General features: G+C 39.3%; 1 protein-coding gene across 2 annotated transcripts; it reads left to right on the top strand.

Moving 5' to 3' along the window:
- The first annotated feature begins 318 nt into the window (after nt 1-318).
- LOC125323992 (plasminogen-like) lies at nt 319-24752 on the top strand. Of its 2 annotated transcripts, none has more exons than XM_048299444.1 (19): nt 319-424; nt 3643-3778; nt 6136-6242; nt 9890-10004; nt 10853-10992; nt 11593-11713; nt 11836-11954; nt 12814-12976; nt 13569-13699; nt 14454-14619; nt 15371-15537; nt 16435-16583; nt 18076-18169; nt 19713-19833; nt 20568-20642; nt 20979-21119; nt 22193-22299; nt 23136-23281; nt 24064-24752. In XM_048299444.1, the coding sequence occupies exons 1-19, from the start codon at nt 376-378 to the stop codon at nt 24223-24225; spliced, it is 2409 nt and encodes an 802-aa protein (XP_048155401.1). In that variant the 5' UTR covers nt 319-375; the 3' UTR covers nt 24226-24752. The 2 variants fall into 2 exon arrangements, with proteins under 2 accessions (XP_048155401.1, XP_048155402.1); XM_048299445.1 differs by having other exon boundaries at nt 11596-11713.
- The last annotated feature ends 6 nt before the right edge of the window (nt 24753-24758 follow it).

The following is a 24758-nucleotide window of genomic DNA, read 5'->3' on the forward strand; positions in this document are numbered from 1 at the left end:
GACTCTAGTGTCAAGAGATATTCAGATCCTGGACACATGATTTCCCATGCTTTCCAGCAACACTATTCCTGTCTTTCCTCTCTTTTCTCTCTCTAGAGAAAGACCTAACCATTTTAGAACAAAACACATCCTGTAAAACAAGAAAGTGCCTTCACATTTAATAGCATCCAGTAGAAATGATTGAATCTGATTTGGTAATCCATCCAATTCAAGGTTGTTTGAATGGCCCCACCACAGCAAGGGGGGAACAGCATGGGAGAATGATTAACTTAATCCTCCTGCCTTGTTTGTTTGATGCTGCCTCACTCCAGTGCGAGTCAATAAAACTTTGAGCACTGACACACACAACTTCCAGCACCCCCCGGCTGGGCCAGAATGGGGATTAGCAAAGCTGCCTTTCTCCTTCTGTTCTTTCTCAGCTCAGGTAAGAGTCCTTTGCCTTCTTCTTGCCTAGGTCAGACTGGGGCCAAACACTTACAAGCTCCATGTGGTGAAGGTAGGTCCCCAAATCCCTGCGTCACAACTTCCCGGGATGATGATGGATTTGGGGCTTGCTCTCCAGCAAGAGCTGCTGCTGAATGGAGGGAGGGCAGTGCTTGCTCCAGGGTTGTGTTCATTAGAGACACCAGAAAAGCAGCAGCCTTGGTGTCTGCATGGGCACCTAATGGCTCCCAGCAAACATTTCCCATGGCCAGAGATGGGGGGACCCTTGGGAAGCTGCCTGTCAAAGGCTTGTACAAAGGCATGGCTCTCTCTGGTTTCAGCGGCCTTTTATCTTAGGTTTGGGGATTTTTTTCTATGTTACTGCCAGCTACTGTGATCCTTATTTTGATTGCTTTAAAATTTGTTAATGCTTGTGCAAAACAGAATACAAAGGAAGGGAAAGCTTGTTCTACACACTGCAGTTTCAGTCTTTTTCATAACCACAAGTAGATTTTTCATTCCATGTGATAGGGAGACCAAATCTGATCAGCGTTAGTTTCTGCAATATTTTTGGTATGAAAAGATATTTTTGTGGAAGATGGTGCAAAAAAATTTTTAACCCATAAGAACTGAATAGGATTCTTTAGATATATTTGTATGGGTTTCATATATATGAGTATTATCTGTCCTAAAAACCTTAAAGTCCATTGAACTATGAGATTCAGACCACACATCTTCTTGCAGCCGTCTGTATAACCTCACAGTATGCTATGACTGCAGTAAAAAACACACTTATGAGTGTGCTAATGCATATATAAAGATGCAATAAAATAAACATTTTACATGTGTAGTTTTAAAACATAAAAATGAAGTTAGGAAAAGTATGGGTAGATTTTAGCTGGAAATATTAGAGACATGCCCCAGCATAAAAAAAACCCTGTTATTTAATGCTAAGAATTTTTATCCTAGTTTAAATTCTAGTTTTTAAGCATTGTTTTTGCAAATGAACAGCCTCAGTCAAATCAAATACCTTTCTCAATTAAGTAAGGATTTTATATGGAGGAGAAAAATATACTATTTGGGCTTTTATCTGAAATACTATACTTTTGTTTGCAAATCCTTTATCAAATGGTAGTAAATATTGGCATTTCTGAATAAGATAGTTATACATCTTTCTGCGACTGTAAAATACCATAGATATAGGGAAAATGGTAGCTAGAAAATTTACTGCATTTTTATTCCGATTGCATATTTTCCTTTCTTATTTCTTAAAGTATTATGCCATGCCACATAAATAGAACAGAAAAGGGGGAAAATATTTTTATGACCCAGGTTAATTATGACCCTGTCAATATTTCTAAAATAAAATGCTGTAATATTAATGATGATATTATTGCAAAATGTCAAAACAGAACAGAATTAAGTTTGCATGGAAGCTGTACCATAGTAGGAATTCTTTACTTGTTTTTCTTTTCCTTGTGGAGAGCATTGCAGCATCCCTATGACATTGTCTTAACCTAGTTTAATGTTTTCTCTCAAAACTCATTTCTTCTCAATGTTTTTGTTTTGAAATAACTAGTGGAATCTGTGATTCCTCTGCCTGCCACATGAAATTTCATTGTATTTTTTTTTCACTTATTCTTTTCTTTTCCAGCAGCTATCCTTTTCTTCCATGCATACTGTTAAAGTAACTGTCAACCCTTAGGGATGAACTCTTCCCTAGTCTACATGCAGAAAAACCCCTGCAGGAACTTCTCTGATTTTGCAATTGTATGAGAGGAAGCACAATTTGGCTTTTATCCCTGTTTTATCATCTTCAACTTGTAGATGCAAAATGATCTTCAAGAAAATACCCGATGGCAGGCTGAGCTACCTCTCAGGTTATTAAATACCAGGATGCATAAGAGCCTGCTTTACACTAAAGAGAGTTACTCAGGAAAGGCAGGAGCTGTTGCCTTTCTCAGCTGGAAAGACACCACTGAACAACTCAGTGAAGCTCCCGGTCACAGGCCATGGGTCTGTGTGGGACAAGGAGGCTTTTTGTCCCTCCTGCTGGCATTGGGCCATGGCTGAGACAGAGAGGGGTCAGAGAAAGTGAAGAAGTTCCTCTCTGCAGCACGGCTGCTATTCCTGAGATGCCAGTCATGGTCTGGTTCATCCCCTGTCTGCCTTTTATTCAGCAATTGCATAAGGCCAGGCACAAAAACACAGAGCAGGACCGAGATGTCCTGCAATGACCAGGGGCCAGGGTGTCTGTTTGGGGTTGAAACCATACAGAACAGGTAGCTCCCAGAGCCAAATGTTCATCAGAAGAGTCATATGCTCCTCTGATAAAGAAACTGTAAAAATCACAGGACTTGTGCAACTCCATGACCCTGCAGCTAGAAGTCATGGAAGTCAGTGCTGTGCACTAATTCAGAGATTGCAGAGCTGTAACAGGAAAATACTAAATGAAAAAGTCCTTTACAAGGAGGACTGTTCTTGAACATTTTTTGAGTTTACCATTAAACATAGCTGTACTTTGTAGTATCCTCTGTGTTTGACACGCAGCTGTAGCCCAGAGGTTGTTAGGTGAATTTATTTACCAGTTTAGTGTTGTGTGTTAATTCATTGCAATGGAGGGCAACAACTGCTACCTTGATTATTAAGTAAATTCAGTACAGGGTTATTACAAAAATGACAAACTGAACATCTGACAACCCCAGTGACTGAGAATGGTTTGTTTCATGCAAGCATAGGAGCCTTTGAGAAGAGGTGGCTGATAAATATGAAGTCATTCCATGTGGATAGAGGAACAGCAATGGACAAACATTATTTCACATCTTTCTTGAGTCCCATTGGTCCCCTTTCTCCAAAGTATGCATGGCCAGTATTTTCTTTCTGAAACACCTCACTGTTTTTCCTCCTTGGGTTGTCTTCTGTGCTCCCATCACTTTATACCGTAGGTTTGTGTTACTTGTTATGACTTTCAGTATGATACAAAGCACTGTCTAAGCCATTTCTCTGTCCTGCCTTACACTGGGTTTTCAGTGATGCTACCTTTTATCATACCAGGAAGGCATTTTAGATTTACCCATATTTTGTCGCCATTAACCCAATTATTGCAGCAATTAAATGATCATGTTACATGACTAGGTGATAAGGAATTTAACATGAGGGTTTCAAATAAATCAAATTGTCATTCCCATTTTCACTCCTTTTTCTCTCTTTTCCCTTTAGTGCAAGGAGGCATCCTAGACCGCTATGTGAGAACAGAGGGAGCTTGGTTGCTGAACCCAATGAAGCAGGCTTATAGAGCAAATAGTGAAGAAGAATGTGCGGAGAAATGTGAAAATGAGGAAAAGTTTGCTTGCAGGTAATTTTTTACTGGTTCCCACATGCATCTTTCCTTGCAAGTGATGGAACAATATGCCTTTTTTATCAGCAGTCTGAACTTTCAAGTGTTTCCTTATGACTATGTGTGGGTTTGAGGTTTGCTGTAAAAACAAAAAATGTGTAGAAACAGAATGCCTGGGACATATAGGTGAAGACAGAAGAAATAGAGAAATTAAGAAAGTTATATTGAATTATTATTGAAAAAGTTTACAATATCTTGATGCACAGCTTGACACGCTGCAAACCAACTGAACATGGTTTTATCAAGACTCTTGCACTCCTGCAACAAGGAATCACAATTAATTTCTTGGGAATTTAGGACAGCAATAATGGCATTGCTTATGTTCATTGCATTGGCTATCTTGCGGATAAATCCATTATTCTGAATTTTACTAGAATTTGCACTTAGGTAATTTCTACTTACTCTGAGAAAGAGACGGCCACCTAAACCTCCATGATCCTAAACCCTACTTTCAGCCAAGCCCTCTCTCTGCACTTGCATTAACCAGGCTCAAGGGGCTAGAAAGCATGAAATGTGTTGATGAGTCTGTACCACTGTTCTTTGCTCAGGCTTCTGCCCCAGTGGAGCCTACTGCTCTGAGCCTAGGGCTTCTGGATCTCCTGCACCAAAGCCTCAGAGCCCATTGAGCTCCAGCAGTATAGCAGCAAACTGGGACAGTGAGGAGAGAGGTCCCTTACTGTGGTGGGAGGCAATCTGCACACATGGGGCAGAGGGGTTTTCTCTTCCAGTCTTCAGAAGATCTTGATCTACCACTTCTGCAGCACACCTTTTGGAACTCAGCAGAGTGATTGTCTGCAGTGTTGTTTCAAGTACTTGGTTCTACTTAATGCTTTTATTCAAGGCAGGGATACAGTGGTGCTGGCTTCTTAAATGTGTTTTGTAACTTTGTGTTTTAACTCAAAAGGGAAAATGGGACTTACTTTAAAAAGGTGTAACCCTGAAGGATTACAGGGGTTTGCTGAGAGTGTGAAGTACCACCAATTACCTTTGAGCCAGCTTCGCTCTGAAAACCACAAAGAGGGCAGAGCTTCAGTAGCATGTGGTTCAGGAGTGTAGGGAGGAAGGCAGAGAGGTCAAGTCTATATATTCAGATTATACATTTACAGTTTTCAGGGAATTAATGTTTCCTTTTGAGGCGTATTCAGACACTGTATCATTCCTTAGCCTCTGTCCTGGGGTCTAAGCCTACCATTACCTTTCACTGGAATAATATCAGTTATTAACATTAATTATGTGAGATCTATTACAATCAAGCTAGAACAGGTGCTATCTGGCAGGAAGGATCTGAGGAAAGAAAGGCAGAGCTCAAGACCAGGCCAGCACTGCAGCATCCTCACATTAACGCTTCAGCCCAACCTGTTCGGATCAATACTTCAGACATGTTATCCCACCTTAGAGGTGGATTGGGCTGAGCTCCTTAGATACTTCCCTACTTACAAATTTAACATTACTGACAGCTTAATTGGCTTAACTGGGGGCAGCAGCCCTGGTGTAGTTTTGGCCCAGGACAGGCAGCACTCTCCAGACCACTCATGGATATGGTTGCCAGCAATGAGTCCGGATGTGATCGTGCACCTTTAGGAAGAGGCTGTGTGAATTTACGAGCACAGGCCCACTGGGGCCATGCCACCTGGTCACAGGGCTGCAGAATATGCTTTGTCAGTATTTGCTTTCCTGGTGTGGATCTACCCACTGAATGCCATGCTGCTATTGCTCTTTTCCTAGTTCAGAAAAGCCAGCTGTAGGAATTGCTTAGCCTGTCAGAAGGTTTCCTTGGATGCTCTTGTAAAGGCTACACCATCTGCTTCAGTTTTGCAGCTTACAGTGTAGGCACTTGCTGAAAAGACAGAAGGCTGTGTCTTAAAAAGTGCTTGCACTGCTTCATGTACAAAGATGCAGAACAGTTACCACAAAATAATTTAAGGTCCTGGCCTGTGTTTTACCTGCTCCTTGCTAACTGCTGCATACTGTGGAATGTCCCACTCCTTGAATGACCACTAATATTTCTGAAATAAGATCAAGGTGCCTTGTGCATATATCCCCTTCAGCATGATCTCTTGAACGTCTAGCAGGTTATAAATCTTTTGTCCCTTGTTATAATTTGTTCTTGTTGCTCCATTTCAACCTAAGTTTGATATGAACGCTTAGAAGTGAAAATCACCACTGAAAATGTGAGCTCAGTTTCTCAGTCTTAAATATCACTGAACTGTAGTGCTTGATAAAATGACAACTGAATACTCAAAAATGTTTTCAGGAAAATAAGCATCTATCCAGCCATTGTTTCTTACATTGCTCTCTCCTTTTAATTTCAACAGGGCCTTCTTATTTACCAGTAAAGACCAACAGTGTTTAACATTGACTGAGAACACCAAAACTGCAATGATATTCAGAAGAGCAAATGCAGTTCTTTACGAAAAAAGAAGTATGTCTATGTCTTTTTTATATTATTGGACTGTGCTTCAGATAAAAAGGATCTATTTTTATAATATTTGTATATTGCTATATGATGTTTGTACTCTTCAGTTGGTGCCAATTGGTGGCATTTTTATCCTATTCTTATTTTTATGGCATAATTAATTGACATGGTGAATTTTTGTATTCCCCTTTTGTACATATTTTATTTATTAATATTTTTGTAATAGATGAGGATTATTTGAGAGAAATGGTCTCTAATTATTTCTGAAAATACAAAGTATGTCTCTGAGAAAGGGCAGCTATCCAATTTTTTATCCGGTTTCAAATATTATCACCTTATTGGTGATAATGGAAGGAAACAATTGGGTTTTAAGACTATTTTTGAACTGCATTATCGAGCATGGAGCTCTTGCTATATACAGGAAAGAAGGAATGTGGTTTATTTTTTAATGTAACATAAATTTAATTGTCCTGTTCCCTGACTTTAGTAATATATAAAAGAGAAAAGATCTCCTTAGGGATCATTCAGATAAAAGATAATGTGGTAAACTCTGAATAGAATTACTTCTGTTCTGTGTTAAATGACTTCATAAACACTATCTTTGACCATTCGCTGAGTTTTAAGATTGAAAAAAATATTAATGCATTTGAAAATATTCAGAAATTGGAAACTATGTTATCTCAAGGCTTTGGTGTCCTTCAACAAAGAAAGGTGCATCAAAAGCTAAGATGAAGCAGGTTCTCAGCTGCTGAGAATCATGAAGTTGTTTTGATGGGCCAGTTTCCAAGCAAGAGGCAAGAATCATAATAACTTGACCGTAAATACCTATGAGCTCTGGAGAACTGCATCTTTACTTCTCTGTCGACCTGCCCTTATCCCTTCCTGTGGAATAGGACAATGCTGTGTCTATAGCAGCTGCAAGGAGATTTTAGATAGTAGTTCAACTATCTGTTGAACTACTAGCTGGATTGCAGCTGAACATCCAAATGAGATTTTGTTCAGACATTGTTAGGATATTAGGAAGTCATTTTCCACAGAAAGGTGGGTAAGCACTGGGCCACATTTCCCAGAGAGGCCGTGGAGCGTTCCCCTTGCAGATACTGACTGTACACAGCTCTGAGCAGTCTCATCCACCTTTGAACCTGAATGTGCTCTTTCTGGGGCTATGGACCAAAGACCACTGAGGGTCCTTTTCAACCTGATGTTTTCTGAAGCCTATGTCAAGCTGCATTTTTTCTGTAGGTAATTTAATGTTTAGAACATTAGCTCTTTTATTATACACAGAAGGAGGTGGGAATTTCCATAAATCACATCTAAGTAATGCTAAAAATTCTTCTGCAGTTCCTATGTAGAAGGAAAACTGAGTGAATCAATTAGCAACTAACAAAGCTAAAAGACTGAATGAGTTATATGTAAATAATCGTATTGGTTTTGCTTATGGTGATCAGGACCTAGACTGTGATTTTGGTTTATTTTTGAGTCATCCCTTGGATTTACTGAGGGTAGAACCTGGTCCTGCAATACTCATTGAGGTTTTGTTATATCTTTTGAGGCCATAGGCATGCATTTTAGTTTCTTGAAATAACAGACCTACACCACTAAAAGTGTGAAAAACTGTTGTTTGACATAACTAAAATTTCCAAAAATTGCACCTCTACCTACAGAAACCAAAAGACGGACCTTGGTATCGTAAACATCAAAAACACAGCCTATTGTGTATGTGTCAGAAGGTTTCTGTGTTGTTCATCTTTTTATTTGCAGTAATTTTTTCAGTCAATGCAATTACTCAATGAGACCTAGTTGCTTTTTATCCTTGCATTCAAAGAAAAGGATGAAAATTAGTACAAAACAGACAGTTTCAGAAGTTATTTTTTCTATAGTATGTGCTATAAAAGAGAAGGTTAATCTTCTCTGACTTATAGTAAAAGTAATAAGAATTAAAGTCGCATTTGGGAATTGTTACCTACATATCTGTTTGGAAATAGTTAATCCCAGGGACACGGGTTGAGTTTGGGGATCAAAGTTAGTCATTTGTCATCAGAAAGAAAAAGCCCTAAAGGTTATATAAACGGTCAAAAGTTTACACAAACAAAAGAGTCAGCACTTGACTGATTCAATGTTCAGTAATTGAGGGGTTTAATGTTATTTTATTGCGAAATTGTTTGAGGGATCCAAATGGCTTCCAGCTAAAGTTTCTAGAGTAAACTCTATACATACACTGAAATAAAAGCATGCCTAAAGGTACATCTGTGAATTCAGGTCTAAACTATCAGCCCTCAGAAAAGCTGAACCATACTTTGGATTCAAGTATTAGTCCTTCTCACTTTGGGCAAGACAGATCTGTGTAAAATGGCATTATTTCTCCAGGTTTCTCTTAATCTTCTGCTTGTATGTCAGCTTTGTTACAACTTTGGTGCTGAGAAAAACTATCAAAACTGCATCTCTACAAGTACTCGGTTTGGACACTACTTAAAGACACTGAGACAAACAAGCTCACAACCTAAAAGAGAGATTGCTTCTCTAGGGAAACGTTAAATGAGTTTCCTACTTAGTTTTCAAGACAGAGGACACGTTGCCTGACAGTGACTGTCCCTGAACTGCAGACACAGAAGCTCTGAGGGAATATACCAAGATCTGAGTTCCTTCAGCTGTGCCTTGGAAGAGATGCCCCTTGCAAGCCATCTCTGCCCTTGCAGTCACAAGTTCTGTGCTGGGAAGAGTGATTGCCCAGGTCTGCTAGGAAATCTTAGGGGCTTCAGTGGGGTTATGGTTGCTCCCACCTCCTGGGAAAAAAAATTGCAACACTGAGCTTTCAGTTCTCCTTTAATTTAATTATTATTCATTTAAAACAATTTTATGTTTTAAGCTTACTAACCCCAGATTTCATCAGCATTAAAATTAAAATCCTTTGTCTTATACAGAGACAGGATTTAATCGCTAATTCATTCAGTCCTTATTTTTCTATTATTCATGGAAGTACTATTAAGTTCCAAAATATAAGAGTGCAAAGATATATATAATATACACATTCAACCGACTATCCATTTTATTTTGAACAGCAAAAAATCATTGTTTCATCATATCATAAATTAATTAAATCTCATTCATTACATGGTGAACTTTAATGAAAAAATGTCATCGGAATTTAAATGAACTTTAAAAAATGGCTTATTTAAACTGGTAAAATAGTCTATTTGTGCATCTGTGAAACTGTCTTCTTGTCTTCAACTGAATTCAGGGACTGTCTTTAAAGATTTAAAGTATTACTGTGCATAACTATAATAATGTCATAGGAAGTAAGAAAAAGAGAATGTGTTTCTATTTTGCTATAGTATCTATGTAAATGTTAAAAGCATATTTTATTATTTAAATCTACCATGGTGTGTTCCCAAAATAACTAGATTGTGTTACACTTACTTGTCTGGAATTCTGGTGTGGAACTTTTTTTTCTTTCACATACATTTTTCAGTCCTAATTAAGTCAACTTAGACATCAGCTAACTAGTAGGTTTTTACAATGTGAACTGTCTAGCTTTGAGAACATAAGAAAGTCAAAATATGATCAAATATATTTGTGTGTTAGTATGAAAATGGATTTTGTACATGTTAGAATCCAATCAATATGTCATGATACTGATTAAGCACATATTTCAGTTTATCTTCTAGAATGCAAGGAGGGAAAAGGAGTGGATTACAGAGGAACAGAAGCCAGGACTCAGAAAGGTGTGAAGTGCCAGAAGTGGGCTGATAATGACCCACATAAACCAAAGTAAGTATCTGTTTATATGTTTTTCTGAAATTTTGTCAAGCCATACATATAGGCTAATTAGTCTTGTAAGCAACTTGTTTGGTGTTAAAAGTCTTCTAATAAATTATTTTTCTACACCTATCTAAAATAATATCATTCTCTAATCTCAGTTGTAATTCAGAGACCTCCAAGTGGTGCTCTCCAAGTGAGACTATGATTAATAGAGACATTGTAAGCCTTGGCAGCCCCATTTAAATTTTATGGTCTTTACATGAGCAAAGCACTAGACAGGGACACCTCTGGTTCTTCTGAAATCAGATTTTTTCAGTAATCTCACCAGAGCAAGAACTTCTCTTGGCCAAAGGTATAACATGTGGCAGATGAGATAGATGTGCATCATTTTATCAGTGAATCCACATTAACAAGGCAGTATTTCTTGTATTTAATAAAAAATACCTGACTCGGTTTATTTAGTAACATTCTATTCAAAAGTTATAGCATTCAGGTTACAGAGGACTCTCACATTTCAGCAAGTATGTTCTCATTGCATCTCCCAGGGAACACATCCAGAGGAAAACAGTTCACTACAGGCTACACGGTACCTTGACTGAGCAATAACTGCTGGAAACCAATAACTAAAGTAAATGCAAGTATTAAAGGCATGACTGGCCTTAGAGGCACCATAATTCCTGAAGTCTATCGCTGCAGCACTTCTAATGTTTCAGCAATGGCACACAGTAACAATTAGGAGCCCTCTAAAGACCAACATCTACAAAATGGTCCTCAGATAAAGATTTCATTCTTAGAGTCCTCGTCTGAACAGCTGGGACACTTCCCTTATTCTGTAATCCCATTTAATTCTGTTGCAGTTACACACCTGAAAAGTATCCCAATGCAGGACTGGAGGAAAACTACTGCAGAAATCCTGATGAGGATGAAAAGGGACCCTGGTGTTACACAACAGATCCTGATACCAGATTTGACTACTGTAACATCCCTGAGTGTGAAGGTCAGGATACACATACTGACTTCTTTTCTGTTTTTGCAAGATGTGTTCAAGAATGTGAAGTTATTCAGATACTTTTATTTTCAATTGAGCATTTGTTTCAAACTTGAATTTAGTTCAACATGAAACTTTCCAAAACATTTTCAACATCAGCAAGGAAGATATCAAAAGACCCTGAAAACAGCTGTACAAAGTCTTTTATTCTCCCTAGATAAAACATGGCATATGGGTGTATTCACATATCTTAAACTTAGAATTGAACCAAATGACAGTTGCTAGTGCAAAACTCAATAAAATGTGACAGCAGCAAAGCACAGGTTTTAAATTATATCTTAATAGATTCAATTTAGCTCTTTTAAAACCTGTCGTCTATAATGTTGATTTGGGTTTTTTAATGGAATACTAGAAATGTTATCAACTAGTTTAAGTCATCTCACCAAGGAAAATAAGCTTTTGCTTTGCCAAAAAAATGACTGTACTTCAGCCTTGTGCTCTGATCAGGCTCTGGAGCTTCATGTGAGATGAAGTGTTTGGGAGTGTTTACGGAGCGGTTCATCAGAGGCTTTCTGTCTCTCTTGTCCTTATTCTGCCTTGTTCTTACAGTAGAGTGCATGCACTGCAGTGGAGAAAACTACCATGGAGTAGTTGCAACAACGGTGTCTGGGCTTGAGTGCCAGCGCTGGGACTCCCAGCAACCTCACTCTCATGGATACCTCCCGGAAAAGTAAGTCAGGTTCTGTGATGGTCTATTTCTCATCCGCAGTGGGCTGAAGACCACCCTGCACCGGACAGGATAATTGTTATGGCTGTTAGTAATGTATCTTAAAACTTATTTTTCCGGTTCAGTTTTCCAGAGAAGGATCTGAAGAATAATTATTGTCGTAATCCCGATGGTGAACCTCGGCCCTGGTGTTTCACTACCAGTCCAACTAAACGCTGGGAATATTGTGACATTCCTCGCTGCAGTGAGTCTGACTTTTAGACTTCTTCCAGTCAGAATGGTTCAAGAATCTAGAACAAACAGAACAGATAAAGAAAAGTATAAAAGACAGCTGAATTTTATCTCAAAGAAAATAATCATTTTGAAATTAATCTCTGATAGCTTTATTGAGGCTAGACATTTCTGTCATAGGCATTTCTAATGGTTTTGTCTGGAGCACGTCTCCCTTCCTTGATGTGTTTTTCTATGACCAGGCATTTCTGGTGTTTCTTCTGATGTTCCTCTTTTGATGCCAAGCAGTTTCACTCTTCCTGAAAATACTTCGGCTTTTGTTTCGCTCTTCCAAATCAATTCTCCACCTTTTCAGTTTCCTTTTCCCCTAAAGGCCTGTCCTTGCCATTATACTTTTCCTTGGGACTTCTCACCAGACCTCATCCTTGCTGTCTCTCACCAGTTAGAGTATGTCTATTTTACACCTGCAAGTGTATGTATCAGTGATGGGCCTGACACTTTCACCCCGGTTTTCTTCACAGTATTACCACTTGCTCACTTTCCAGCTCTGTTCTGATGAGGCTGTTAGCATTTCCATATGCAGACTTTTGTATCCTGTATTGTATCCTGGCTGCTGTAAAGGGGCACATGCAAATGCCTTTTTGGCAGCCTGACTGCTTGTGAAGCAGTTAAAATGGGAGAAAAAAAAGTTAAGAAAGATATCTTTAGATCTTTCTCTGCCTTTCGGACTTTTCAAATATTTTGACATTTAGAACTTACCTGCAAAGAAATCTAAAATGCCCACTTAATTATTAAGTTGAGTGGTTTGTTGGTTTAGTTTTTTACTATATCTAGAAGGCACTGTTTAATTTGAGTTCCTTTTTCTGTAACAGCAACACCCCCACCACCTCCTGCACCAGGGCGTCAGTGTCTCTCAGGAAGAGGAGAAGACTATCGAGGCACAATATCTGTTACTGAATCGGGAAATACCTGTCAGCACTGGAATTCTCAATCTCCCCACAGACACGCACGCACTCCTGAAAACTATCCCTGCCAGTAAGTGAAACCCCTCTCTTATTCAGTGTCCAGGAGGAATACCAAGTCTCAAAATTACTTCAGTTTTCTTCATCTATATTGCAAAGTTCTTCAGTTACACCAGCATTCATCACCTGCTGGATCTAATATTTTCCATTTTTTTGTACATTTTTTTAATTGACTTCTTTGTTCTTGAATACTGGTGTCTCCTCTTCTGACTTTCAAGCTCTGCTTGATTGAATTTTTCCATCCTCATTTCATCCTTTTACTGTACGGTTGCTCAGATGAAACCATGTGGAGTAAGAAAGGTACAATTATAATATTTGCTTGGGGCTAGATTCTTTCACCCTAGTTCTTTCTACTGTGCTGTTTTTGGCCTCAAAGTACTACAATCTCTTAATTCATCCATCAGTCAAGCGAGTGCCTGGTTTAGCACATCGGAAACACCAGTGAATTGCAATTTTTCATGTAATAGATGGCATCAATAAATGAGAGCCACAGTTACCTACCAGTAAATGCAACAGTAAACTAGGCAGCAACAGATTCTCCTTTTGTTCATAACCTTTAATAGATTTCCATGAGAGACTTTTATCAGTCAAGTTTTCTGTTTTAGGAGCCTAGATGAAAACTACTGCAGAAATCCCGATGGTGAGCAGAGGCCATGGTGTTACACCACCAACACAACCGCCCGGTGGGAATATTGCAACATCCCCTCCTGTGACAGTACCAAGCCAGAGGCCCCCGGTAAGAACAGGAGACAACTGAAAGTGAAGGCTCATCATGCTTTATTTTGAAAAACCTTGTGTGACTCAGTTGCATTGCTGCTATAACTGTCAGCATTGCCATGTCTGGTTGAACTCCTGGGTCTGATGTGGAGCCCAGGCTGGTATATTCAGTCTGGTGGCTAAGTGTAGAAGGTTTTAAGTCAGCTATCGACTCAGATCAGGAAATATTGCAGTAACAGATGTCTTTTCATTTTGCCAAGTGGTGGTTACCTCCACTTCTAAAATTTTAAATGCTCCATGGAAAAGTTAGTTAGCTTTACATGCCAGTTCCTTAAAAACTAAATCTGAAGCAAAACCTAAGATAATTTAAGAGCATTGAACCAAGACTCCATAGAAAACAAGGAGAAGGAAATTCTCCTTACACAAGGTAGTCTTGTTCCACACATATGTCCATGGCAAAGACACAGCCAGGCCGCTATCCTGAAAAAATTTTGATCCATATGTTAACTATTTGGCTTGTGAGCTGAAATAAATCTGCATGCATGACAGCAAAATTGGCGTACAAGTGCTTTCATAGCATATCATTAAATTTTTGCAAACATCCTTTGAAATCTTCCTTTTGATCTACTGTCTGAGAAGGATTCTGTTACAGAGAGCGTGCTGTGGTGGTCAATGAAACACTCTGGCTTGTTGTTTTCTGGTGTCTTTCTGTGCTCAAGTATAAATGTCAAAGTATTAAGATGCAAGAGATTGGTTTCTGTTATTCACTACAGCTGTTGATGTGCCTGAGCAGGCTCAAGTTACTGAGGAGTGCTATCAGGGCAATGGGGTGACTTATCGTGGTACAGCTTCTTTCACTCTCACGGGAAAGAAATGTCAAGCCTGGAGCTCAATGTCGCCTCACCGGCACAACAAAACAGCAGAGAACTTCCCAAATGCGTATGTGTATTTCCCATTTCCAGGTTTCATTGGGCAATGATCATTCGTGAACTTGTTTTGATTTGCATCATCATTGCACAACGGTGATTATAAAGCTGGGAAGGGAGTGTACTTGATAAAAATAATCCCTTCCTTTTCTTCCTTTTTTATCATGGAAATGTTTTTTATCAACCTAATCTTGAAAGAAACCACAGTTGTCACTATTATACTTTAGACTAATTAACTGTGTGTTTCTGCATTGCTTCTAAAGCAATTAATAGTTGACATAAATTTTCCCTTATGCTGAAATGAACCGTTTCTATACATTAATTTATTCATGAGTTTAATTCTTTGCTTCCTAGTCTGCAAGTCATTAGAGCTTTGAGGAAGGGATAGGTTGTTTTCTTATTCCTAATATTTATCATTCATTTTTTGCAAAATGCAAAAAATTATTCCTTTTTAAAAGCTATTACTGCATTTGAAAAAGAAAATAAATAATATCTTTGCTATAAATGTAGGAATTTACTTCTCTGGATTTTAAAATTTTATTCTACTATAAGTGTTAGTCAGTGAATAACTATTTGGCGTATTTAAATATTCGCTATATGTATCCTGATTTCTTTCTGCTGCCAAAATGATTTCAAGTGGCCATGACAGAATGCACATAATAAATGATATATGACTCCATAGCAGATCTGCTTTCTAAAATGTTCTTTTGAGCTCTCCCCAGAGCAGTGGCATGGATAGGAATATAATATGTTTGCATTTGTAGGGGCCTGAGCCAAAATTACTGCAGAAACCCAGATGCCGACAGCCGTCCATGGTGCTACACCACCGACCCCAGTGTGAGGTGGGAGTATTGTGCCCTGAAGAAGTGTGATGGCCAAGGGCTACAGACTGTACCTCAGCCTCCTCAGACAACAGTGGAAACAAGCCCTGGTGAGAATACTTTCAGCTTCCCCAGAAATGCTCATAACCAGGAAGCTGGTTTTTATGGAAGCATCTTCAAGAATTTAATGAGCATGAAATACAGGAAACTCTAAATGAATACAGAATTTAATATAGTATTGTATCCACTCTCTTCATTTTATAGTGGGGTTTCTGCATTAGATTTTAGACTAATATCACATCTTCTACCTGCTACATCTGACAATTTTGGAAACTCGAGGAAGAGGATGGCTACCAGTCACCACACTACTGTGGGAGGGCAACTAGCAATGACAGAAAATGCAGCAGTGATGGCATTTTGCTGGCAACTGCTCCAAAAAGTCTCTTCCTGTGCCATGCATTGATATTTCCAGGGTTCCATTTCCCATCAGAGGACAGCTGGCTTTTCTTTGATTCAGTTCAGATGCAACTTTGTTATGCAGTAGATGGTTAGAGTACTGCAGCTTTCATGTTTGGGTTTTTTTTTTTTTGCTATGACACATTTCTCTGGTTAGAAGGTTAATAATTTTGACTGAGCACGTGTTACTGCTTGTTACCTACTGTAAAATGGGGCAATGGACAGATATCAGTGTCTGCAAGGGAAACACTTTATGTGAGTGTACGGTCATCGTATTCCTGATTTCTGGAGTTATGAAGGATCAACTGAATGTAGGCTTCTTTGATTTATGACTTTTGTGATCATAAATAAAACTCTTAAAATACAAGGAAATTAAAATGTCATCATTAGTCATCATTGACACTATGTTGCTCTTCTTTCCTTGTCTACATATTGTGTAGGACTTGCAAACTGTAGTAGTATTTCCTCAAATTTCTCTCTGCTTCACCAAGTACAAATGTGGCCCAATAGCTCACAGCTAACAACCATTTCCTTTTCTTCACTTTTCACAGAGTGCATTAATGAAAATGGTGTAGACTACCGTGGCACAGTGGCAAAAACTGCAAGGGGCAGGACTTGTCAAGAGTGGAGTTCTCAGAGACCTCATAGCCACGACTATTTCACTCCCACAACTCATCCAAGAGCAGGCCTGGATAAAAATGTAAACAACTGTTCATTCAATACTTGTTGTCATTGAGCTTTGCCTGTCTTTTTCAGGGTCCCTCAGCAAGCATTTTGTGACAGGTCTTTGTTAATTAATTTCTCTTCCTCAGTCCAGTCTAAAAACCTGATTGTGATAATTCTTGCTGGCATGACCAATCTGTACTTCTGTGGGACACAGAGATGCCCAGAAGCTCTATTGAATGCTTCTGCAGGACAGCCAAGGGGCTTCAGATGGGTACTTTCTTCTCCCCACTACCGAGGACTAACCAGAGTTGGTCTGTGTGCAGCATCTCTGTCTCCTCTGACAGGAAGAACACCTGGGGTCTTAGGTTTCAGTAATACCAGGGACAGGTGAGATGGTGATGAATCCTATGTTCAGTGCAAGTCCCTTGAGATATAAAGCTGATGGATTGTAGCCCTCCTATCCTCTAGTAGTTCCCCCTCAGCCCTCCAGCTTCTGCCACAGCCCGTTGTTCAGGGATAGCCCTGAATGTACCTGACCATCCTGTAAGACAATCACCCTTTCTAACCTTCATCTCCCTAGTCCTTACAAATGTACTCATCACCAGTTCTTTAGACTTGTATATTTAGGCAAATATACAGTATTTGCCTAATTTGTCACAAGCTTTGTATGTGATAAGAAGAGCTTGTTTGATGCTGCCAGCCTGAATACTTTTTTACCAGGTGGATGACTTTAGAACTTGCTTTAGTCAATTCTTTGATGGAATCACATACTCCGTATTGAATTCCAGCTCAGACTGGGGAAACTCCATCTAAAAAGCTGCCTGCCATAAATTCTTGGTTCTTGCATTTGTCAGGGGCTCTTGGTAGCAAATATTTTCTCCTTTTTTCTAAGACCTGGGATATATTTCCCGATAGGGAAGGGAATTAGAAAAGATACCTGGTAGCACACAGTTGTGTGAGGTGTTCTCTGTGCGATCTCTGTGCTGAGCAGAGATCACTATGCCCAGGAAAAATCTAGAGAGCAATTCAGTTAACCAGCACCCACATGAGGGTGAACACTGCAGCCCTGCATCACCACGGAGACCACCAGGCTGTGCAAGAACAGCTTACACAATACTCACTTGTCCCTGAGTCACGCAGCCAGAGTGGATGTGAAAAGACCTCAGGACTGATCCTACTGCTCCTATTAACTGCAGTGAAAGCAGGAGAAGATCTTTTCTGTGCTTTAGAAAGCTTCATCCAAGGTCAAGGTCTCCTACTTTTTGAGACCTTAGAGATCCAAGGTTGCCCTAGAGAAGCTTGCTGTCTGAAGACAGTTGAAGAAGTCTGATTTTTATTATCCTTTTCTAAACTCACTGACCAAATGGAAAAATGAAACAAATTTTGACAAAAGGATTTGGGAATCACTTGTAAAGAAGGAAATTTAAAAAATATTTCCCAAATTTAATTTTATTTTATTTGGAAACTTTAATTGGTTGGCTTTTTATTTCCTGGTTAATAGCTGGTGTCTTTATTCTTTGTTACAGTATTGCAGGAATCCTGATGGAGATGTGAATGGACCTTGGTGCTACACAACAGACCCGAGAAAAGCCTGGGAGTACTGTGACATTCCCAAGTGCCGTAATTATTCCTTTAAAGACTAGTGTCTCCCTTTCCCTTAAAGACTAATGGCTCCCTTTCCTGTACCTTTTTATAACAACTGGAGAATAACTGGTGATTAGTCTGGAAGACTGATCTATGTGCAATAGCTTTAGATTAGAAATTAAGGCTCTTGGGAGGTGATGTTCAAGGTCTCTGTCTGAAGTCTTAAAATTGGTCTTCCTTGAAAGCCCCAAGATAGGGAGCCCACTAAAGCTCATGGGGTTTTGCCATGTGTTTCAAAATGGGCCAGCAGAAATTTTCCCTGCTCTTGCCTAATCTCCTGGCATAACTCTGTGTGTGGCCTTGCTGAACAAGGCATGCTCTTATCCATGCAAAATTTTTGCACTCCCTGCTCATGTGTCTCTGGTTCTGCTCTGGATGATAACCAGATTGTCCCTCCTCTGATATTGTACCATATCTGATGTCTGCAAAGTGCATCTGACCCTAAATATTCAACAAGATGCCCTTTGTCTTTGTTAGTTGTAATCAAGCCATACTCTGAATGAGGTGGTGCAACAAAGTATACAATGATAAAATTTTATAACATTTTGGTTTCCAGTCCTTTTATGTCCATCAACAACAAAAACTATGCTAAGGAAGAGAGGTAGCTCTCAAGAGAAGGGTGACTTTCTTGCTGCTTTATCCTCTTATAGGTGAGCAGAAGAAAATGTGCTCAGATCAAAACCCAAAAATGGAGCAAACAAAAAAAATAAAGTTTTTCTATACACACTGTAGCTGTGAAAGTAGTACTGTAGTGAACGTGTTGGGCTGGGACTCTTAAGCAAAAAAATTACATTTTCACATGACTATTGTATTCAATTTTGATGATCCATTTCTTCTTTAAATTAATACTGGTTTTTTGTTGAGATGTTAATCTAAAGAACAGAGAAAATGTGGCTTTTGCCTTTAATTACATTAGTTAGCTCTTTTTGTTGACAAAATTCTAAATTCTGTGTTGATAAGAGTCAGTTTACCAAGGCGAAGTAAGAACTACCTTTTTTAATAACTCAGAGACATCTGAAGTGCCAAATGATCCTGAGATAAAAGTTAACAAAATTTTGTTCTTAGAGACAGTGATAGAATTTCACCTGCTGTACCACCGAGATTAGTTTAAAACATCTTTCAGTGCAGCTTCTGCACTGCTGATGTCCATAAGAGTCCATTTAAGAACGTTGAGAGAATTTATTTCTTCTTTCTCTCTCTTTTCTTCTCCTTCCCCTTCTGTTTTTGTTTTATTTTGGTTTGGGTTTCTTTTTTTCTATCTGACTGTAGAGCTACTCATGTAATTTGTTGGCCACTGAGACCTGTATGTGAAAAAAAAAATTACTAGGCATTTTAAGGTGTTCCAGATGAAGGTAACCTAACAAAATATACTTGATGTATGGTATCGAATTACTTGAAGAGAGTCAGAAGCTGAAGTGACAAATGCAACAGGTTCACCTGCGAGTTTAGTGAATTCATAGTGAATGTAAATCAAACTGCTAAAGTTCCTTAAAGTGATTTTTTTTTTCTTATTCTGAAGCTCCTCCTCAGTATGAATGTGGAAAATCCAAGTTCAGACCAAAATTGTGTGCTCAAAGGATTGTTGCAGGGTGTATTTCACATCCACACTCCTGGCCCTGGCAGATCAGTCTCCGTACCAGGTATGGTTATTCCCCATTACATTAGACTCTACATGCAGGGAAACATTGCCTCTCATAGGATGTTAAAGTATGTGGTTTAAGCATTCTAAACTTGATTTTAATTTTAAAATAGCTCAAGGCTAAGCATTGTATGTGCTATTCTTAAAGAAGGTCATTTAGACAACCAAGAACTCTCTAATTTGTGACACACAGTGAGAAGATCAATAAAATTGTTAATTTCAAAAACATTTTCAGTAGAAGGCAGAATGACTTTAAATCTCTCACTGTATTCTACAATAGAATCAGATTCCAATGAATAAAAGCAACAGTACGGCTAGTACACCCCTTGATCAGTGCTTCCATGTAAGTATTTGATTCTACTGGCAAAATTATTAATAAAACTAGGAATCAAGACCAGTTGCAGAGCTTTATGGCTGTGATTAGAGCTAGAAAAATCAGAATCTCTAAAAAAGTGAACCTCACTGCACATGGGGTTTTCCAGTAATAGAAATGCTGACTAAGAACGAAGATCTAGGTGTTTTCATGTAAGGCCTCATAAAAATGTCCGCAGAACCCTACTGTCATTTTAAGAAACATTATACAAGGAAAGCAAAACATTTCTTAATGAAATTGTGGAAATAATATCTTTAGTTTTTAAAGGCACACATGTTAGAAATATTACCCAATAAATACAGTGGGATTAACTTCCCCATCTTAAACCACTGCCCTTTTCATGCCTTTTTGCTCTATTACAGTTTTGGCTTGCATTTCTGTGGAGGAACTCTGATAGATCCTCAATGGGTTCTTACTGCCGCCCACTGCTTAGAAAAGTAAGTATCTGTTACAGTCTGCACCACCAGCTTCTTACACTAGATAGAAAATCACAGGAGAAACAAAAGACACCCAATAACCAGCCCAAGCTGGTTGCAAACAGCTGAGAATTGAGCCAAGTCTATTTGTCATTCATTAAAGCTGAGTTTTGACTGCAAAACAGAGTGACAGTGATAACTTCTGCCAATTTGATTTCATGTGCCATTGTAAGGGATTAAGTTCACTCCAAAGCTGGCTATCTGGCTTTGCTAGAACAAGGTGCCCAATAATATTGTAGGTGGTCTATGTCCTGGTTGTGTATTCATCAGCTCACCATGTGCAATCATTTCCAATAGGTCCTCACGACCAGCTGCATATAAAGTATACCTTGGATTACACAAAGAAGTAGCAACAGAGCCATCAGTACAAATCCGTGATGTAGAGAAGTTGTTCAAGGAGCCACGCAGAGCAGATATTGCTCTGCTCAAACTGAGGAGGTACCCTTTCACCTGAAGCATTCCTTCGTTCTGGTGGGACAAAATGACTAAAAAGTGTTTGCTGGTGTTGTAGAAATGAGTGTTTCTGCACACTCTTTGTTCAGTTAGTGATTTGAGACCCTCTCTTTCTTCCTTTTCTGCAAAAGCTCCAGGATTTCAGAAAGAGAAAGGCTGCCTTGGGAGGAGAGGAGTGCTAGGGACAGTTACCCAGGCTGGAAATGCACTGGGTGTCAGCTGCTGGAAGGTGAGGCAGTGGCAGCAGAATAGGAGGAGGTAATGCCTAGAGGAGCTTTCAGTCTGTGTTTCTACATGCTTCTACCTTGATAAGGTAATGATGGAAATCTGCAGTATTAGCATGATGTCACTCCATGCTGTTTCCATGCTTTGGTGTGGAGATTTCTTCTTCCAGCAGGTCTGGCCAGTGGGCAGGCAAAGAGTTTGATGTAATACTCAGTATGGCCCTTCTTGCATCTGTTCTCATTCATCAGAAATGCTCTCAGTGGAACTGTGCAATCAAAAGGAATTTGTCCGTGCAGCTGCAAGCAGATGTGAATGTGTGGTGCTTGGGCTTCCACTGCTGTGGCTGCAGTACACATCCAAAACACACGCAGGGTCAGCATAAAAATGTGGCCTTGTAAGTGAGCTTTAGCTGCACCCAAAGGCAAGTCAGATGGTTCTGCTGTGTGCTAAGTGTCCCGACAGAAAGTGATTTATAATCAGACTGGATGCAGACAGAGCAAGCTAACATCCAGGTGTTAAATGCCGCTGATTCATACCCTTTGTAGTAGTTTTGTAACTAGGTTCTGTTGGCTATGCATTAGCCTAAGTCAAAGCATTCTCCTGGCTTAATGTTGTTTCTTTTTATGTCATTCTTCATTTCAGGCTTTTCCCTTTTGTGTATCACTTTCTGAGGGTTTAGAGCCTAAAAGCAATTTTGCACATCAGAAAAAAACCTTAACTGAAACTAAGGATTTAAATGATAAGAGGCTGAATACGTGTAAGGTCTGTTTAGAATCCTGAAGGTACTATTAAATATAATTGTGCTAATGCTTGTTCCTGTTTGTTCATTTCAGACCAGCAGTCATTAATAATCATGTAATCCCAGTTTGTTTACCAAAAGAAAACTCTGTGTTAGGAGGAAGAGAGGAGTGCTATGTGACGGGATGGGGGGATACAAAAGGTGAGACAGCATTAACCCATTTAAAAGCTCCATGTTTGGAGACTGGTATATACTTGTACTCAAAGTAGAGTCTCTTTGTGCCCCACACAAGCTACTGATGAAAAACTTGTTTCATCAAAATTCATCAGGTGCTGCCAGTCTTTCCGCTATCTCTCTCTGACAAGGATTCTGCTAAATCATTCAATGCCATGTAAACTGAAACCTTCTAAATAGATGCTACAAGAGGACAAGCAGAGCTAAGGAGTCACTTCTCTCTCAGTCCATATGCTTTTCCCTAAAGTGGGCTTTTGCCCAGTTGGATGGAAAGTTTTTCTAGATTTAGCTGATTTCCCAATCACATAAATGTGAGTTTGCTCATTCTCTTGAATGATTCTTTCTCCCAACCAGCCTGGTTCACATCTCACACAAACAAAATCCTCATTTTCAAACCTCCCACTCTGTCTCTGTGGAGAGGTGCATCGGTACCTTCTCTGCCTCCTTGCCCATCATGTCATTTTCAACTGTTTACTTTCTACCTAATTTCTTCCACAGAAAACTCAGATACAGAGAAATAAAATGGCTTGGGAATGACTCCCACAAGTATCCGTGGGTACTGGATCCACATGGATCTACTGTGAGAGCAGGAAGGTCAATGGTGGGTGGTATAGGGTGATAATAAATACCATAATATTGATAATGCTTACTGATTTTGGTATATCTTTATATTGTGCCTGTGAAGTGTATGCACAGTGCACACTACACTGATTTTACTGCTTATCTATATCCTGACATTTGTGTTTTGTGAATATGGTAATTACCTTTGTCATTCTTTTTTGGTTTCATTTTTATTTGCAAAGGTACTCGTGGTGATGGCTACTTAAAAGAAACTGGCTTTCCTGTAATTGAGAATAAAATATGCAACCGCCCTGAATTTTTGAATGGTAGAGTCAACAATCATGAACTCTGTGCTGGGAATATTCATGGTGGCACAGATACCTGCCAGGTAAGAAAGTCTGTGAGCATGAAAGTTGGTTGTAAGCACATTCAAATCAAATAAGGCATTGCTTTTTGGTCTTTAGAGGCCCAGAATTATCCTCAGGATGTTACCACACCATGTGGTATCTGAGCTGAAAAATGCCCATATATTCTGCTCTTTTCTTGCTCCCTTGGCTGCTGCTGGGAAGTGGGACAGTTTTTCAGATAAGCCTGAACTACAGAGCACATGGTAACACACAGGTGCACAAGTCAGGTGTATGGAAGCCAACTTAGAATGACAAAAGGTCTGATTTTTTTTCCCCAGGCCCCTTTTCTTGCCTCAGCCAGACTATCTCAAGTGTCCAAGGTAGCTCAGTTAACAACATCTCAGTTAGCAGTCAAGGAAGGATGCAGTGGAGCCTGCCATGCAGGCAAAATGAGGGCCAAAGGAACTATGAATTTCCAAGTATCAATGCCACTGGATCATCTAGTAACAATAGGAACCCAAGAGGATCTCAGAAAAGAGACTGAGTGAGGAAGCACAGTTTAAGTTAATAAGGGCAATCAGATTCTTTCTCAATAAATCCACTTACTTCAAAAATAAATGTAATGCCTGGGTGACATGAAAAAGTGACTTTACAAAAGTGTTCAACAACATGGATAGAGAACTCTTACCTTACTAGAATTCCAGTGTTTCCTCATAACTTCTGTGTCCTTCGCATGTAGGAGGTACTTCTGTTTCTGTGCCTCCTGTGAGAAGGCCACATGGGTCTGTCCAAGAAGGAATCATCCTGTTCTTTCTCTGTTTAGGGGGACAGTGGAGGACCTCTAGTCTGTCTGGACCAAGGTAAATTTGTCCAGCATGGAGTCACCTCTTGGGGCCTTGGCTGTGCCCAACCCATGAAACCTGGTGTTTATGTTCGAGTCTCCAACTATATTCCTTGGATTAAAACTGTGATGGAAAGCAACTGATCCTGGGTATGGACTGCCCTCTCCTGGAAAGCAGAATGCACATCAGAAGTACAAGATTCCAAGTGCAATATTAAAGCTACAATCATTCATAAGAAAGCAAAATAAATATGATCATCCATTTTAAATTGCTATAAATCAATAGTCATTGCCAAGAAGCCCAACTGACCATCTGTTACCCTCTTTCTATATGTTCTGTGGTTTTCTATGTCTGACAGTAGACCTACCCAGCTCTGAAATACATGTCAAAAATCCCAACCTTAACTGTAACTGGACACCTGCATTTTAATCTTATATTAGATTCTACAATGACATTTTCTTCTAAGGTCATCATTTGCAAGATGTCATGCTTCCAACATATGAAGAAATGAGAACACTTTTCATTTTCTATGAGTTTTCTGAACCTCTTACCAATTTGATGCTACAAACCAAAGAAGAATCTCACAGTGCATGTCTTATATGCCTGTAAAGTTTTATTAGATATATTTGATAGCATTAAACACATGGGATGGGGAAAAAAAAGAAGGAAACACGTT

This window comes from Corvus hawaiiensis, chromosome 3, assembly GCF_020740725.1.
Source record: "Corvus hawaiiensis isolate bCorHaw1 chromosome 3, bCorHaw1.pri.cur, whole genome shotgun sequence".
Taxonomy (NCBI): Eukaryota; Metazoa; Chordata; class Aves; order Passeriformes; family Corvidae; genus Corvus; species Corvus hawaiiensis.